This window comes from Endocarpon pusillum (genome assembly GCF_000464535.1).
Source record: "Endocarpon pusillum Z07020 unplaced genomic scaffold scaffold2425, whole genome shotgun sequence".
In the NCBI taxonomy this organism is placed as follows: Eukaryota; Fungi; Ascomycota; class Eurotiomycetes; order Verrucariales; family Verrucariaceae; genus Endocarpon; species Endocarpon pusillum.
The window spans coordinates 41,560-57,126 of NW_006916191.1; the positions used below are offsets into that span (position 1 = coordinate 41,560).

The 15,567-nt window shown below is 49.1% G+C and overlaps 4 protein-coding genes across 4 annotated transcripts; 3 read left to right on the top strand and 1 right to left on the bottom strand.

The window, feature by feature from the left end:
* Positions 1–486: 486 nt before the first annotated feature.
* On the top strand, positions 487–6,031 carry EPUS_08746 (uncharacterized protein; the record flags this gene model as incomplete). The annotated part of the gene is made up of 4 exons (XM_007803555.1): positions 487–785; positions 844–4,473; positions 4,522–5,864; positions 5,934–6,031. The coding sequence occupies 4 exons, from the start codon at positions 487–489 to the stop codon at positions 6,029–6,031; spliced, it is 5,370 nt and encodes a 1,789-aa protein (XP_007801746.1).
* Positions 6,032–7,017: 986 nt separating this feature from the next.
* Positions 7,018–8,803, bottom strand: EPUS_08747 (uncharacterized protein; the record flags this gene model as incomplete). The annotated part of the gene is made up of 2 exons (XM_007803556.1): positions 7,018–7,843; positions 7,902–8,803. The coding sequence occupies 2 exons, from the start codon at positions 8,801–8,803 to the stop codon at positions 7,018–7,020; spliced, it is 1,728 nt and encodes a 575-aa protein (XP_007801747.1).
* Positions 8,804–9,170: 367 nt separating this feature from the next.
* EPUS_08748 (uncharacterized protein) lies at positions 9,171–9,626 on the top strand (the record flags this gene model as incomplete). Its single annotated transcript, XM_007803557.1, has 1 exon — positions 9,171–9,626. One exon carries the CDS (start codon positions 9,171–9,173, stop codon positions 9,624–9,626), a length of 456 nt encoding a protein of 151 aa, XP_007801748.1.
* Positions 9,627–10,010: 384 nt separating this feature from the next.
* EPUS_08749 (uncharacterized protein) lies at positions 10,011–13,521 on the top strand (the record flags this gene model as incomplete). Its single annotated transcript, XM_007803558.1, has 3 exons — positions 10,011–10,666; positions 10,717–10,998; positions 11,787–13,521. The coding sequence occupies 3 exons, from the start codon at positions 10,011–10,013 to the stop codon at positions 13,519–13,521; spliced, it is 2,673 nt and encodes an 890-aa protein (XP_007801749.1).
* Between the last annotated feature and the right edge of the window lie 2,046 nt (positions 13,522–15,567).

Below are 15,567 nucleotides of genomic sequence, written 5' to 3' on the forward strand. Positions count from 1 at the left end.
ACCGTGCTTCCGGTCTCTATTATTATGGTATACGGAAGTGGCTAGAGCTGGTTTTTTTGGTAATAAACATGGTGTTTCTGATGGAGGTTACAAGCAAAATACAGCATCTGAAATTATCGAAGGAGATGCCGCCACCATTCTTTCTGCTGCTTTACTCCACGAGCTTGGATCCACCTTCGCTTGATCATCTCTCGTTCTCATACCCAAATACATTCGTTCAGTTGGCGGAGTTCTACAGCAGTATTCTTTCACCTCGCATTCACTAATTGCTCTTTCGCTTCGGTCGTCAGGGAGACCCTCCGCCCCTGGTGACCCAAGATCCGACGCAGCTATCCACCAATCCACATACCTCTGTCGAAGCTGTCCTTCCTTCACTGATTTGACGTCCTGTCTCATCTTTCTGTGTTGCAGGCTGCTGCATAGCGTGCCTCTTGTCGTGGCCCGTTGCGGCTTGGAGCCAGAATCACAAGAGAAGCATTCGCCAACATGGCGAACAGGTTCTCGCAATACTCTAACACCTCCGCAGCTGTGGGTGCAGCGCGGTCAGCAGCACAGCAATCTACACAGGTCTCTACGACAACTCTCCTAAATACTCTACATACCATCTACACCTCGGGACAAACATACCAGCTCGATGCGAGTACCAGCTTGGCTGTAAATACTTGGCTCACAGCTGCAAATCCAAACACTGAGCAAAGGGTGGGTGGTACATTTGACGCTGAGCTCGGTCGGACTGCATGGGAACATGCAAGAAGACGTGCTGAGGACGGCTGTATTGTGCTTGCGTACGCAACCTTACCTTATTCGTTTCTCTACCGAAACTTTGCTTATCTGTTTTTCCAGATCTCTCCATGATTCGACTCCATCCATATTGTCTCCTTTTCTCGGAGCATTACCACTTTCTACCCCACAGGTCGCCTTCACTGCTCTTGCAGCCCTACGACCTTTTCTGACATGCGTTACACCACATAATCCTGCTACTTCCCGTCATTCGTCTATTGCCACTACATACTCAATCACACTCACTGGCAGGATCACTGCATTGACAATCTCTCTCTCGCTTTCGGGTATCGATGTTGAAAAAGGTCTGGTCAATATACCTGCTCAAGCCGGATATCGTGCGTTCGATGCGTTCTATTACCTGCTCACCTCAGCTTCAACTCCAGCGGAACGCGAGTTCCTTGGCCTCAAGCCAGCCGCGGAATACTCGCTATTGAATAAGTCTGGCACATACAATCCGCCAGGCTATCTTCCTGCGGCAGATGATGCCGCAGCAGCCGAAGATTTCCGCGCAGCCCTAAAGGCCATTGGTATTAGGGGTTCCTTGTACCGAGGGTTTCTCTCGGCACTTGCAGGTCTTCTGAAGCTCGGTGAGACCACCAAATGCTTAGTCAATGATGCGTCGCTCGAGGAGATTTGTGAGGACGTGGGTGGCCTTATCGGAGTAGAGCCCGAAGTTCTAGCTCAGAAATGCACAACGACCGACCGAGAGGTCTTCATAGCTGGGGCTTATGAGGCTCTTGTCGATTGGGTCATCGCCAAAGCCAATGAAGCCATAGCCAATGAGTTGCATTCTATGCAAGAAAGTACTTCAGATGACGACAATGGAGACAGCGTCAATATCACTGTGATTGAGATACCAGGAGAAGCCCTTGGAAAAGCCGTAGCTTTACGAGGCGTGTTCGACGATAATCTAGGAATTAACGCAGAGATGAAGGAAGATGGTGTTGAAGTTATCCCGGCTGGACACTCGGTCCTAAAGGAGATGACAAACGCAGTTGCGGAGGTCGAAGCAGATCTGGGCATCAGTGGAGGGCCACTTAGTCGAGAGCGGGAGCAAGACCATGATCGTAGGGAGGGTATCCTTGAAAAAATTGGAGTGGAAGCTGAGGACGGTGGGTTCTTGAAGACCCTTCTTTATCCTGTCGAAGGCGAAGGCCTCAATTTCGGAAAGAAAGGACGATTTGACCTGCCCGCGGTGCTTGGGAGTAGCAGGGTTTGGTATCAGCTTTCGCTCCATCCAACAGATGATTCGCCTGCGACCCTGGCAACTCTGGCTTCTACAACATCAGCATGGTCAGCGGGCGCCGTTTCTCGTCAGCTCCGAGCTTGGAGGCTTCCGGAATGGGCTAATCGCAGGAATAAGAACCTCGACTTCACTGCCGATTTTGACGTAGATGAGTTTCAGGCTAGGTATTCTCGACTGGGTTGCAAGGAGGGTAAAGATGGCGTCGAGAGCTTTCTGCTCGAGAGAGGTTGGAGCAACGGCGAGGTCGTCATCGGCAAAGACAGAATATGGATGCGCGAAGGTGCTTGGTGGGAGGCTGAATCCATGCTTGACATGAAGCCGGTTGAGAACGAGATAGGTCAGGATTTTGGCGGGGCGCCGAATCCTTTCGCGACCGGCTATTCTGCCAATACGCCGCATAATGGCAGTGGCTTCTTTCCACCCATGGGCGACGCAGCGAGCATTCAAGGCAGCCGTGAAAATCTGTTGGATGGTCGACAGAGCGCGATGGGTCACAGTTTGATGGGTGGTCGTAAGTCTGTTGCGCCGACAATGGCTCCTACTATAGCACGAACAGTCCAAACATCGGGTGGTGACTATGGTCTTGGAGCCAAAGGTGATGACAAGCGAGATGAGGTGATCTACGAAGAGGACCTCGGCCGCTTTACGGGTGAGCTGGATCCTGAATTTGGCGATCCGAAGAAGATCCAGCAGAAGACCATTCCTTTCGGCCGACGAGTTTGGATCGTGGTTGTCTGGGCATTGACCTTCTGGATGCCTTCTTTCGTATTACGCTTCATCGGTCGTATGAAGCGCCCAGATGTGCGTATGGCATGGAGAGAGAAGGTTGTCTTGGTACTTATCATCTTCTTGCTGAACGCCACTGTGGTGTTCTACATCATTGAGTTCGGCAGACTGTTGTGCCCCAATTGGGACAAAGCATGGAATCAAAGAGAGGTCAGTTATCACCAGGGCGACGATGATTTTTGGGTCAGCATTCACGGCAAGGTTTATGATATCTCGAAATTCTGGAAGCTACAGCACAGTGACACCAACGTGGAGACCAATGCAGCCAACATGCAGCCGTTTGCTGGAATGAACCTCGATGCTTATTTCGAACCTCCTCTCAGTAGGGCCTGCCCTGGCCTCAACATTGACGAAAGCGTTTTCATGCAGCCCAACGATACGAATGCTGTGCTGTACCCTCAAGGTCTTCACAGATCAGGCCCGCGTCTTCAACCTGATCCAACGACAGCCTTGGCGTCCTGGGATTGGTACAATAGAAAGTTCCTTCCCAAGATCAAGGAGTATTACAAAGGCGATCTTGTCATTGCTACGGATGAAATCTACAAACAGGGTCAAGATGAAGCCAGACAGTGGGTTATCATCAGGAATAACGTTTACGACCTAACGAACTACTTCTACACCCTCAGGCGCATGGACAACTTCAGGACGTATGAATTCTTCCCAACGCAAGTCTCTAATCTCGTCAGAAACAATCCTGGCACAGATATCACGGAATCTTTCGGTAGTAGTGCTGCTTTTCAGAACAGTCTCAACTGCATGAACAACGCCTTCTTTGTCGGAAAGACAGATTTCCGGAAGACGCCCAGATGTCAAGTGAACAACTACATTCTGTTGGCATTTACCATCATTCTTTGTGCTGTCATCCTGGTTAAATTCTTGGCGGCGTTGCAGCTGGGCTCCAAACGACGCCCTGCTGCTCAGGACAAGTTCGTCATTTGCCAGGTCCCCGCCTATACCGAAGGCGAGGACCAGCTCCGTAAGGGCCTGGATTCGCTTACAGCTCTACAGTACGACAACAAGAGGAAGCTTATTTGTGTCATCTGCGACGGAATGATTGTGGGCGGTGGAAACGACAGGCCTACTCCAAAGATCGTTCTAGATATCCTCGGGGTTGACCCCAAGATCGATCCTCCGGCGTTGCCGTTCAAATCCGTGGGCGGTGGAAGTGAACAGCTGAATTATGGCAAAGTCTACTCTGGTCTTTACGAATATGAAGGCAACGTTGTGCCTTATCTTGTGGTTGTCAAAGTGGGCAAGGAATCTGAACAAAGCAAGGCCAAGCCAGGAAATCGTGGCAAACGAGACTCTCAAATCCTTCTCATGCAATTTCTGAACCGGGTACATCACCGAGCAGCCATGTCGCCACTTGAATTAGAAATGTTTCACCAGATCAACAACATTATAGGGGTAGACCCTGAGCTGTACGAGTATCTTTTGATGGTGGACGCAGATACCAGTGTAAAGGAAGACTCCTTGAATCGACTGGTCGCAAGCTGTGCTAACGACGCCAAAATTGCTGGTATCTGCGGCGAGACGAGTCTTGAAAACGAAGAACGAAGTTGGTGGACCATGATTCAAGTTTACGAGTACTATATCTCGCATCACTTGGCAAAGGCTTTCGAGTCGCTGTTTGGCAGTGTCACTTGTCTGCCTGGATGGTAGGTGCATCAGCACGAAGAGTTTGACATATTCACTGACTTTTCCAGTTTCTGCATGTACCGACTCAGAACAGCCGATAAAGGTCGACCTCTGGTCATCTCAGACAAGGTGATTTCCGAATATGCTGACTGCGAGGTCGATACGCTTCACAAGAAAAATCTGCTGTCTCTCGGTGAGGATCGTTACTTGACAACTCTGATGACCAAACATTTCCCGGCAATGTCGTACAAGTTTATTTCCGATGCATATGCCAGCACTGCCGCTCCAGAAACATGGTCTGTCCTTCTCTCGCAGCGACGTCGATGGATCAATTCTACAGTCCATAACCTGGCCGAACTTGTCTTCCTGAAGGACTTGTGCGGCTTCTGTTGTTTCAGTATGAGATTCGTGGTCTTCATTGATCTTTTCGGTACTATCATCCTTCCTGCCACTTGCGTCTACCTAGGATATCTCATCTACAGAGTTGCGACCAATTCTGGTCAATTCCCCTTGATCTCGATCATCATGATAGCGGCAGTGTATGGTCTACAGGCCGTTATCTTCATCATCAAGCGACAATGGCAGCATATTGGGTGGATGATTATCTATATCCTCGCCTTTCCAATCTACAGTTTTATCCTGCCGATCTACTCCTTCTGGAACCAAGACAATTTCACGTGGGGTAACACCAGAATTGTCATTGGCGAGAAGGGTAACAAGCAGATCATTGCTCTGGAGGATGAAGGTTTCGATCCCACAACTATCCCTCTGCAGAGATGGGACGACTACGCTTTGCATAACAATCTTCCTGGCCGCCGTGGCAACCATGGAGTCTCCCAGGAAAAGTCCTATCATGCTGGCTATGAAGGTGCAGGAGGAATGGAGATGGATGACATCCATTCAACCTATTCCTCAGTCAAGCCTGCATCAACAATTCTTACAGGCTTCCCTCAACAACAGCAAGGCCCGTACATGGCCCCACCACGCGCATCCACTGTATACGGCGGTGGTCTACCCCTCAACAGAGCCTCTACCATGACCGGCCTAACCCAGTATCACGACCAACCCACCTCTCTAGGAGGCCGCCAAATGTCCATGGGAAATCTAAGCGACCGTCCCTACCAAGACAACCCGACAAGCCCGTACCAAAGTGGCGCAGGCATGCCCTACAGTGCCAGCCGCCATAGCCTTCTCGGCATGCCCACATCAGACAGCTACAATAATAACAACGCGTTCCGCCAAAGCACAGCCAGTCCCGCACCATTTGGCGCTCAACACCAACAACAGAGAATGTCTTCGAATATAGACTTCCGCTCCGCTGTGGGTGCTGGGCCCGATGATGGAGCGATCGTGGAGGTGATTCAGAACTGTTTGAGAGAGGTGGATTTGGATAATGTTACGAAGAAACAAGGTTTGTCTTTACCTTTCTCTCCACCCCTTGGTTGTGAGAAAGGGGAATGTGCTGACCAGACCCTTCCAGTGCGAGCACTCGTCGAGCAAAGATTACAGACCGAGTTGACGGGCGAGAAGCGCCTCTTCTTGGATAGGCAGATTGACAATGAGTTGGCGAATATGTGAAAGATGTTTCTGTCCATCTGTCTTGAGACGTATCTATGGTCTGTAAAGTACATAATTGGGGTTGCCAGTCATGCGCGGCGTATTTGCAAAAGTATATATGCACATATATATACTATTCATCGATTCGTAGGGTTGGGCAGATGGTCTATCAGAAATGAACTGGCATGGGGCACGGCAGGCGAACGCGCTGAACGCGCCCCCCTGGAATGATATCTATAACTAGCTAATATTATCACTTTCTTGTCTATCTGCATCACCATGTCTCCCTTGCCGTCACATCTATGCTTCAAGTGTTGGGTTTTTGCTTTGGAAGCTCCCTCCGCGACTTGTAGTGGGCCTCGACGACAGAGTGGAGGATTCGACTTGACTTCATTGCATCACGGCGTATGGTACGGTCATCGTGTATCCTCACGTCATGTCTTGTTTCTGTTTATATATCAGTACAGGATTGCTCTCCTTGTTTGGCCCCAGGAATATCTTACTAGGACCGAGTATATATCGCTGGGCGGAATATTTTACGTCAAGCATTTATTCTGTCCCAAAAATATTTTGATGGTGACTCCGTACTCCGCATTGGGTGCTGCTTTTATCTCTCAGCATCTGCTCTGTCTCTGGTCTGTACACTTGTGATCAAAACCCGACCATGGCGGCGGCGATGCTTATACGCGACCCTCAGCGACCATCGCTGGTTACATAGTAGTCATCGTCTTGATAAGCAGTCTCATCCCCCTTTACTACTAGAGCGCTATGGTCACTCGGACCTGTGTCTAAATTAAATTTTAGGATGGTCCGCCCCCTAGCTTCTTCTATTCCGTAACGTGTACTCCGTAGCATTTGCTCATTTAGTCCAAAAGCATCAGCATCGGGGGCATTGGGACCTCCAAATCCACACCACGCTGTCTATGCTGGTCAGCACGGCGGGATGCTCCACCCCCAATACCCTCCAACTCATCTCCAGGGGAGATCGCTATGTTTTGAGGGCCCGATCAACGAGAAGGCGGGCCCCAGAGGAGAATGTTCTGCTCCTCCTCAAGTGGCGCAAGGATTTGCTCCTCAATGGTTCGGGAAAATTCCCTGTTTTCCAGATCCGCTGTAGGGTCCACAAAGCATTTCAGGCAGTGCAAGATTGCTGAGTAGAAAGCAAAAGATATATCCCCTTTGCTTTTCTGTTCCCGAAGCCAACGCCGGGCAGCACTAAGATTAGAGAGCTCACTGGGTTCATTGTTGGGGCCAAGGTCTTCAGCTCGACGCAGGTTCTCAATGGGTTGTCCGCAACAGATTTCAAGGAGCATAGTCCCGAGAGCCAGAAGTTTGGAAGAATCATTCTCAGAAAACACGTTGTGTCGAACGATTTGTATCTTATCGGACTTGTGTTCACATGCTAGATAGGGGTGCTTAACATCAACTGCTACTGCAGAACCGTCTTTTGCTCGGAGAAAGAAGATATCCGCTTTATGCCACGTCTGCTGAAGCCATGGGGTATGACTGAGTTGAAGGAGAGAGGAGGTCAAAGTGATGGACAGGTTGTAGACTTCTTCTTTACTCAACGAACATGTTCTATTGGCAAGTATCTCGTCGAGCCCGACACCGTTCTCGACGTAGGCTACGCTGCGGTCCTGGGCTGGATAAGCGCCTCTGAGATGACCATTGTTGTCTACACAGAAGCCTATCCATGGATGACGGGACTGCTGAAGGACTGAACACAGGTTTGTGACTACTTGAAGTTGAGACGGATCTGCATATGGAAGGGTTACCTTGGGGATGGAAAATGAGGCCGTAGGGGGAGTCGAAACGACGACTTGCACTGTTGAGCTGCGAGTACATTAATTCCTGCGTGAGCAGAATTTCGAAGTTGCTTCTTGATACGGACCTGCTTGATTCCTCAGTAAGGAGAGCTTCTACAATACGAAACTCCACTTCGAGCCACTTCTTAGTGGGAGGTGTTTGCAACAATAAGATTCCGAAGCAGTTAGAATCGCACTTCTCTGATGACTGTCCCCGCTGCCGGCTTGCCATGCCTCTTTTCTTTTTCGTCACCAGACGCTGTTCAAGCAATAGTCCGGCGGAATGCGTGGAGTGAGCAGAGCACCAGGTTCGAGATAATACGTCGTAGAGCCTGGCTGCATTCTGTTGTATCAAGTGGAGTGGAAGGGCAAACTTAGACTTGCGATTCACCTTGTAAGGCTCCTCCAATTTATCTGCCTTTTCCAGATAGGTGTCCAGTTGGTCGATAGATTTTGCCAAATCATCAAGCGATTTTTTGATTCTTTGGCGCTTCATGGTGAAATTGACTCGTTTGCGGAACTCAAACTTGGGGGCCTTGCCATGCTGTATTTCTGGGGGATGGGCTGCAATGATTGCTTCGAGACCTTCCTGGGTAATCTTGTCAGCACCTGTAATGTTGAGATGCTCAGCAATCGACGTCATTGTGCTCTCAATTTCCCGGACTGTCCTTATGTACGCACGGTATGACGTCCCTAGCCTATCTTGAAGCGCTTGCTCTATTTCATTATCTTTCCAAAGCTCGCTGTCGGTATTCTCCATCATGTCATGGAGCTCTTGCGGGTCCGCGATCGGAGTAAGGAGAATCCGTATTGACTGTTCATAGGATGTATAGTAGTTGACAAGCTGTCTCGTAGCTCTGGAAAGCTCGGCGCCGTATTTGAAAAAGGCCTTCGTTGGGTCCAGGAGATTCTCGTAGGTTTCTAGAGCTGATATGACAAGTGGGATTGCCGCGAGTACGACGCCGGCAACCTCGATCCCACTCGCCATTGCTGGTGCAGGGGAAAATAAGGTCACAGATTGGCCATAGAGATGCAGAGCTAAATTAAGCACGGTTCTTGCTACCTAAAAAGCGTGTTAACAGAAATCGTCGATCGATTGGGTGGCGCCTCTTGGTGAGCTCCTCATACACTCCGGGGTTTGTGGAGGTAGATACGGTCTTCTGTTGTGGTAGTGCGCCAAGGCGCCTGCAGCAGATAGCTTGCGGCTGAGCCTGCGCTTCTGTAGAAAATTAACACTCTTTCTACAGGTTATGAGCCCTCATACGCTTCCCTTTTGCGTGGGTAGAGCTGTTCATTCGGCGTAGCAAGCTATTCTAACGAATTCCTTGCTATTAGCCGCCCTATTTCGCTCAAAAATGGTCAACGATCAGACCAATCGAAGTAGATCCAAAATTTCGGAGAAGTCAGAGGAGATGGACGGCACAGCAACGCCGTCAACGCCTACACCGCAGGAGCAGCAACAGCATAGGCCTGGACGCCTGCTTCGGACGCCCCCCCCTATAAGGCCTTATGACCCTGTTACTGCTATAAAGGAGAAGTGGCTAGCAGAGCCTAGTGCTCAGGCTGAAACAGATAAAGAAGCGCCTAAGAGCGCTTATATACAAGAGGAGCCAAGGACCTACCTTACAGGCCCGCCAGCGAGAAGGAGAGACCAGAAAAGAAAGGCAGAGTTAATAGCAGCAGCAGCAAAAGCAGCAGTAGCAAAAGCAGCGGCAGAAGCAAAAGAAGAAGAGGAAGAAGAAGAGGAAGAAGAACAAGAAGAAGATAGAGATGAACTCACTATGAAAGACTTCAAATTTAATATAACTTAGTTTAAGTTTAAAATAGACCTAAAATTGACAGGGGCAGATACATATGTTGCTTAAGAGGAAGAGATAAGAAGGAAAGTAGACAATATAAAGGCTACAGCTGTTCTTAAGGGCTAACAAAAGGCTATTAAGAATACAAAGCTGTAGAGAACAATAGAGAAGATAGTTAAGGAGATAATACTGGACTCAGTGTCAGCATTAACAAAGGCAGAGCTAAAGAAGATGCTACCGTCAGAAGCATTTGAGCTGCTAAGGAAGAGATACTCTTGATCAGGAGCAGCAACATACTGTATAGCTGGGGCTAAGTGGATAACTATTCGCCAAGAGTCCTAGCAGCCTATCAAAGGATATATCAAGAAGTTTGATGCCCTCCGTACAGAAGTAGAGATGGCTGGGGTCAAGATTAACGAAGAAATGGCCATGGTTGTTTTTGTAGCAGGGCTGAAGCAGAACTTTAGCAAGGAGGCCTATGCAGAGCTGCACCGGCAGAAAGAAGAGGTTGACATGGAGACACTGCGCCAAACGCTGGTGCAGTATGCAACATTTGAGAAGACCCAGGGGCAGACGAATAAGGAGAAACAAGTGTATCCGGCAGAAGCAGACCGAGGGTATTCTCAAGAGAGAGGCCTATCTCGAGGTGGATTCGGACGCGGTGGTTATAGACGCGTGCGAGTAATACCGGCGCATATATATACTGGTGCTATCTGTCAGAAATGCCAGGGGCAGCATAGAACAGAGAACTGCTGGCAGCAAGGCCAAGGGCCAAAAGATGATAAAGGAGGTGCAGGCAGAGCTGCGCAGAGTGTGCACTCAACGATCCTGGCAGGGGCAGTCAGCTATGCAGAATGGCTACTTGATTCTGGAGCATCTTGTCATATGGCCAAGGAGAGGCCTCAGGGCCTGAGCTGGGAGGGCCAGGAGAGAGTTATAACAGCCGCGGGCCACACACTGGCGACCTACGGACTAGGGCAGATGAAGATAGGGCCGTTGAGTCTGAAGAACGTTCGATGGGTGCCTGGCCTTGATAGGAGCCTAGGGCTCTGGTGGATGATGGATAGAAGGTTATTATAGAGAAAGGCTGCGCCCTATTGAGCAAGGGCAAGGAGATTCTGCGTGTGGAGAAGAAGAATGGTGTATACCCGTTGTCAGAGAATATGAAGATGAGTATGACAGCAGCAGTGCAGGAGAACAGCAATAGAGCTGCTGAGGTGTCAGCTGAGGAAGCTGCGCCAGCTAGCTTGCCAACAAAGGAGGTGTCAGCCCAAGAGGAGGCTGCGCCAGTGAGTGCTCTGAAGAAGGCGCCACAGAGAGGTGCGGGCGGCAAATGGCTGCAGGAGAGTCTGCTCCATAAGAGGATGGGGCATTTAAACAGAGAGTATGTGAGGATGCTGCCGAAGTCAGCCAGATATTCTGGCGAAACAGAAGAGAAGGCCGAACAGAGGGCCTGCTTCTGTAGAAAATTAACACTCTTTCTACATCTTCAGACGCGCTGCTGTTCACAATGGGTGTGGCTACGCAATAGTAGACCTCTTGCGTTCCCTCATTCCCGCTGAAAATCACTAGAATTCCATAAAGTCAGTCAGGAGAGTCCTCCAAAACTCCTCATTTAAGCTGTTGCATAAGTATTTATGCGACCGGTCAAGCACCTCACTTCAGCCGCAGCTCTGATGCATAACCTAACGAGTTTATCCAGACGCGTAAGTATAATATCCACAGCTTGGAGCTTAAATCGCGCTTCCTCTACAACCTTGTTCTCCCGTTGCATTTGGTCACAGCTATGAATCCAATATCTGCCGCCACGGCCGCCTGCCTGCAGAGCTTCCCACAGTTAGCGGCCGCGCTGCAAGATCCAGAACATTGCCAGACAATGCCACGGGAAAGGCTTAAAGGAGAACTTGACCGGTTTAAGATCTGGTGTGGGAATCTAGGAGCTCTACAAACTGGAAGGAGCTCGCTAGACTTTCGACTTCGAGACTCGACAGTGGTACGGACAAATGTGCTCAAGTTGCTGGATAGGTTGCAGCAGATGTTGTCAATGAGTGAGTCTCGTTCAATTGAAGGAGTCTAATCTCCATTGGACTCTTGACAAGTCATTATAGCCCTTTTAGATTTGAGATCAGACGTACGGAGCCGCTTAGTTCCTTTTGCTCTACAATATGGTAGCAGCCAACCTAATCTTTACTCGCTAAGGATTGAAGCAGGCATTGAAGTTGCAACTGGAGCTCGGTTACCTTTCGAGAAATTGCCCAAACCGGAAGACTCTGACACTCCTAACAAGGCAAGTGAAGAAGAAGAGGAAGAGGAAGAGCCTCCAACGGAACTTGGACTTCATATGACTATGATAACGGAAATCCTAGGTGATCTTTATAAACTTTCTTTCAGAATCCGAAACTCTGCTACGAGGCTTAGATCTTTAAAGCCATCGCTTTACAAGGAAGTTGATGAAGAGACTGGCGTTGACAAATTTGCAACATATGCTGATTTTGATAAACGGCATGTCAACGAATCAGTCATTCAGCTCCGAAAAGAAGCTGCCGAAAGAATGGACATGGACCCTTCCAGAGCTGCTAAGTCACTGGGAGAGGACACATTTATAATTGACCGCCTGGCAACGACGCTCACAGAGCGTCGAAAAATTCTTCGATACTGGCAAAGACATGCGAAGAAGCTTAAAACCGGACCCATTCAGACTTCTTCTGCGGCTGGACCAAATGACAAGGGGCAAACGCTGGACACACAGGGATTGATCGAAGGCTCCCAGCGAGTTAAAATTACACCAGCACCTAGTGTCACGGCGAAAACGATTCTCTCCGAGACGATTGCGACCGAATATGATCGAAAACTGGACAACATGCTTGACACACGATCTGCCATGTCGTACGCTTCTACTTCATACGATGTGCAGGAGAATGCTGTAGAGCTTCCATCTCCGCCCACTATCGCTTCTGAGCAAACGGAGTTTCTGTGTCCGTATTGCAGCATTGTATACCCCTCTCGCCACGCCAAGCCTCGTGCTTGGAGAGCCCATGTTCTTCAGGACCTTCAGCCTTATGTTTGCACCTACCCTGACTGCCGTGATGGACTGCAGTTGTATAATACCCGACATGCATGGCTTGAGCATGAAAGATTAGTGCATCGTCGAGTATGGCAGTGTTTTAAACATAAAACGGTTGTCTTCCGGTCGAAATTCGACCTGCGCCGCCATCTGGAATCGCAGCACAACGACGATGTCACCGAGGCTCAGGTCCAAGACCTTCTCGACGTTTCCGAATCAAGTCTTGCAGATGCACGAGAGAAATGTCCCATTTGCCTAATCGATAGACAATTTATTGAACCGCTGGATGAACACATGTCCTCCCACCTAGAGAAACTTGCAACGTTCTCGGCTTCTAGAGGTATTCCAACTAGCGATGAAGAGGACAGCTCTGGAGCTGACGACCTGTCTGGAAAAGCCCAAGGTCTAAGATCGGTATATTCCGCTTTTTCAGGAATCCTAGACTTTGAAAGCCCCGCAGAATCAACCGCCGGTCCCGTGGATAACGAGATACCAAGTAAGGCGCCTTCGTTAAGTGATGACAAGGAGCCAATGCTTAGCTTAGAGCATCCTGATACGCTAGCCGGCATAGCTAGACTTGCATCGACGTATAGAAATCAAGGAGAATGGAAGGAGGCCGAAGAGCTAGAAATACAAGTATTAGGGATGAGGATGAGGATGCTGGGAAAAGAAAATCCAGACACGCTGACCAGCATGACGAATCTGGCGGTAATATATAAGGCTCAAGGACGATGGAAGGAGGCTGAAGAGTTACAAATGCAAGTATTAGACACGAGGAAGAGAGTGCTAGAAAAGGAGCATCCAGATACGCTGACCAGCATGACGCATCTGGCGTTAATTTAAGGCTCAAGGACGATGGAAGGAGACCGAAGAGCTACCAATACAAGTATTAGAGACGAGGAAGGAAATGCTAGGACAAGTCATCCAGATACGCTGACCAGTGACCAACTTAGCAATTCTGTATAAGAATCAAGGGGCTGTGGAAGGAGGCTGAAGAGCTGAGTATACAAGTGATGGAATTGAGAAAGATGGTGCTTGGGCCAGAGCATCCACACTCGCATATGAATCATCTTGCGATCGTTTAGAAGTCTCAAGGCGCGACACTAAAGCCTTGGAATTAATGAATGAATGCTTCTTACCACAGTAAAAGGTGTTAGGTGCAGATCAAGGCTCTAGTTGTATTAAACATAATACACCAGCGAATACAGAGTACTATCGATATTGGTGTCTTCTGTCAGACCTTTTTAAAATACGAAGATCCTAGCTCAGAGCTTACATCACCTATGCCTCCGACCGTAATAAAAGCTCGCTGCCCGAAAAGACTCTCCTAGGATGCACGTTCTACTGTTTGCTGCACTGAATCTCAAGTGGAAACGGAACAATCTTCCATCGTGAAGTCACCTCACCTCAATAAAAAGATATAGTCCAGCCTCTCCTTCCATCGTCCTGAGTTGGAGAAAAATTCATATCCTCGCGGGATTGTTGACCAATCACGATGATGGATGGAAGCGTGAAAAGCCAGGATCCATGCCGACTCGCCACCGTATAAATACTATACGGTAATGCCGAGCCTATCTCGGCCAACCAGAATGAACAGCTGACCTTGATATGGCCTAGAGTTCGTCACTATTCGCTCTCAGAGTAAGGCAAGTTACTACACCATCGTGGATTTCTGCGATCGGAGAGTGAAAAGAGGTGTCACATAGTCCGTGGGGAAGGGACTATCGAAATGCCATTGCCATGAATGATTTGATTAATGTTCCATGATTGGTCTATTGAAAATGGTTCATTTTAGCTACGTCTTTTGGACGAGAGTTCGCCACGTCGTCACTAACACTAACGAGGAGAAAAGCTTCCCTTCTCTATTCGAGCTTCTGCCTCCCTGATGGACTTCATGAGCACATCGTCTAGATCCCTATGGCGTTCTTCGTCTCTGCGTTCTTCGTTTCTCTGATCTGACAATGGTGTAACGTGGGGTTTCGTCGGTGACCTTGGCTTCTGGAATCGGGGTTTCAGATCCTCGACGTTCCTTCGGGATTTCAGTGGACGTTCCCTCTTGAGGTGTTCCAGCAGGTCTTTGCTGGGGTCGTCTTCTTGTTGCTGCTTATTTGACAACTCGGCGTGCCCGCTTTGTGATGGTGCAACAAGAGTATTCGATGGCCCACTACTGGGTTCCCTATGTGGCAGTGACTGTGACGATGCGAGTCCATGATTGAATGCTGCACCGCGTCTTCTTGGTGGAGGTGCCATGTTACTTTGTAATCTGGCCCATGCATTTTTTTTGCATAATTCACATCGCTCCCCTCGTTGTACGTCTCGGCCACACTCTTCACAGCGTTCAGACTGAGCTTCCTTTGGAGGCCCCGGAATCCTTGATGGTCTGCACTGAGGAGCGTGTAGGGTCTGGTCAGTGGATGCAGTAGCTGTGTTGGCTGTCCTAGAATCACGTTCGAGGGTAGAGGTGGCCCAGTGCTGTTTGCTGGCCTTGAAGTTTGGGCCCCTTCCAAAGAGTGGCATGACCAGGTAAATACTTTGTTCTGCTTTGTCTTAGATTTCAATTACAGGGTCCCCCAAAGTGGACCTGTCAGCAAGATTTATACTTTTCGTATCAAGGTCTACCTTGCAGACCGTTGTCTGCAATGTGCAGGCACTAAACTGACTTTTAGGGGGCCGTTTCGTTCCTGAATGGTGTCACACAAAAAGTAGCAACAGGGAAACACAACTAAGAGATCCACCGCATGCATAAATTTTCACTTCCCCAATTATTGCCCAAACTTTGAAACGCATTATGTTGTCCTCCTGATGCAGCGGTATGGCGCAGGCGGGCTAAGCATGTCCAAGCATGTTTCACACATACCCTACTTAGCAGGAAGAGGCCCTCTTAAAATA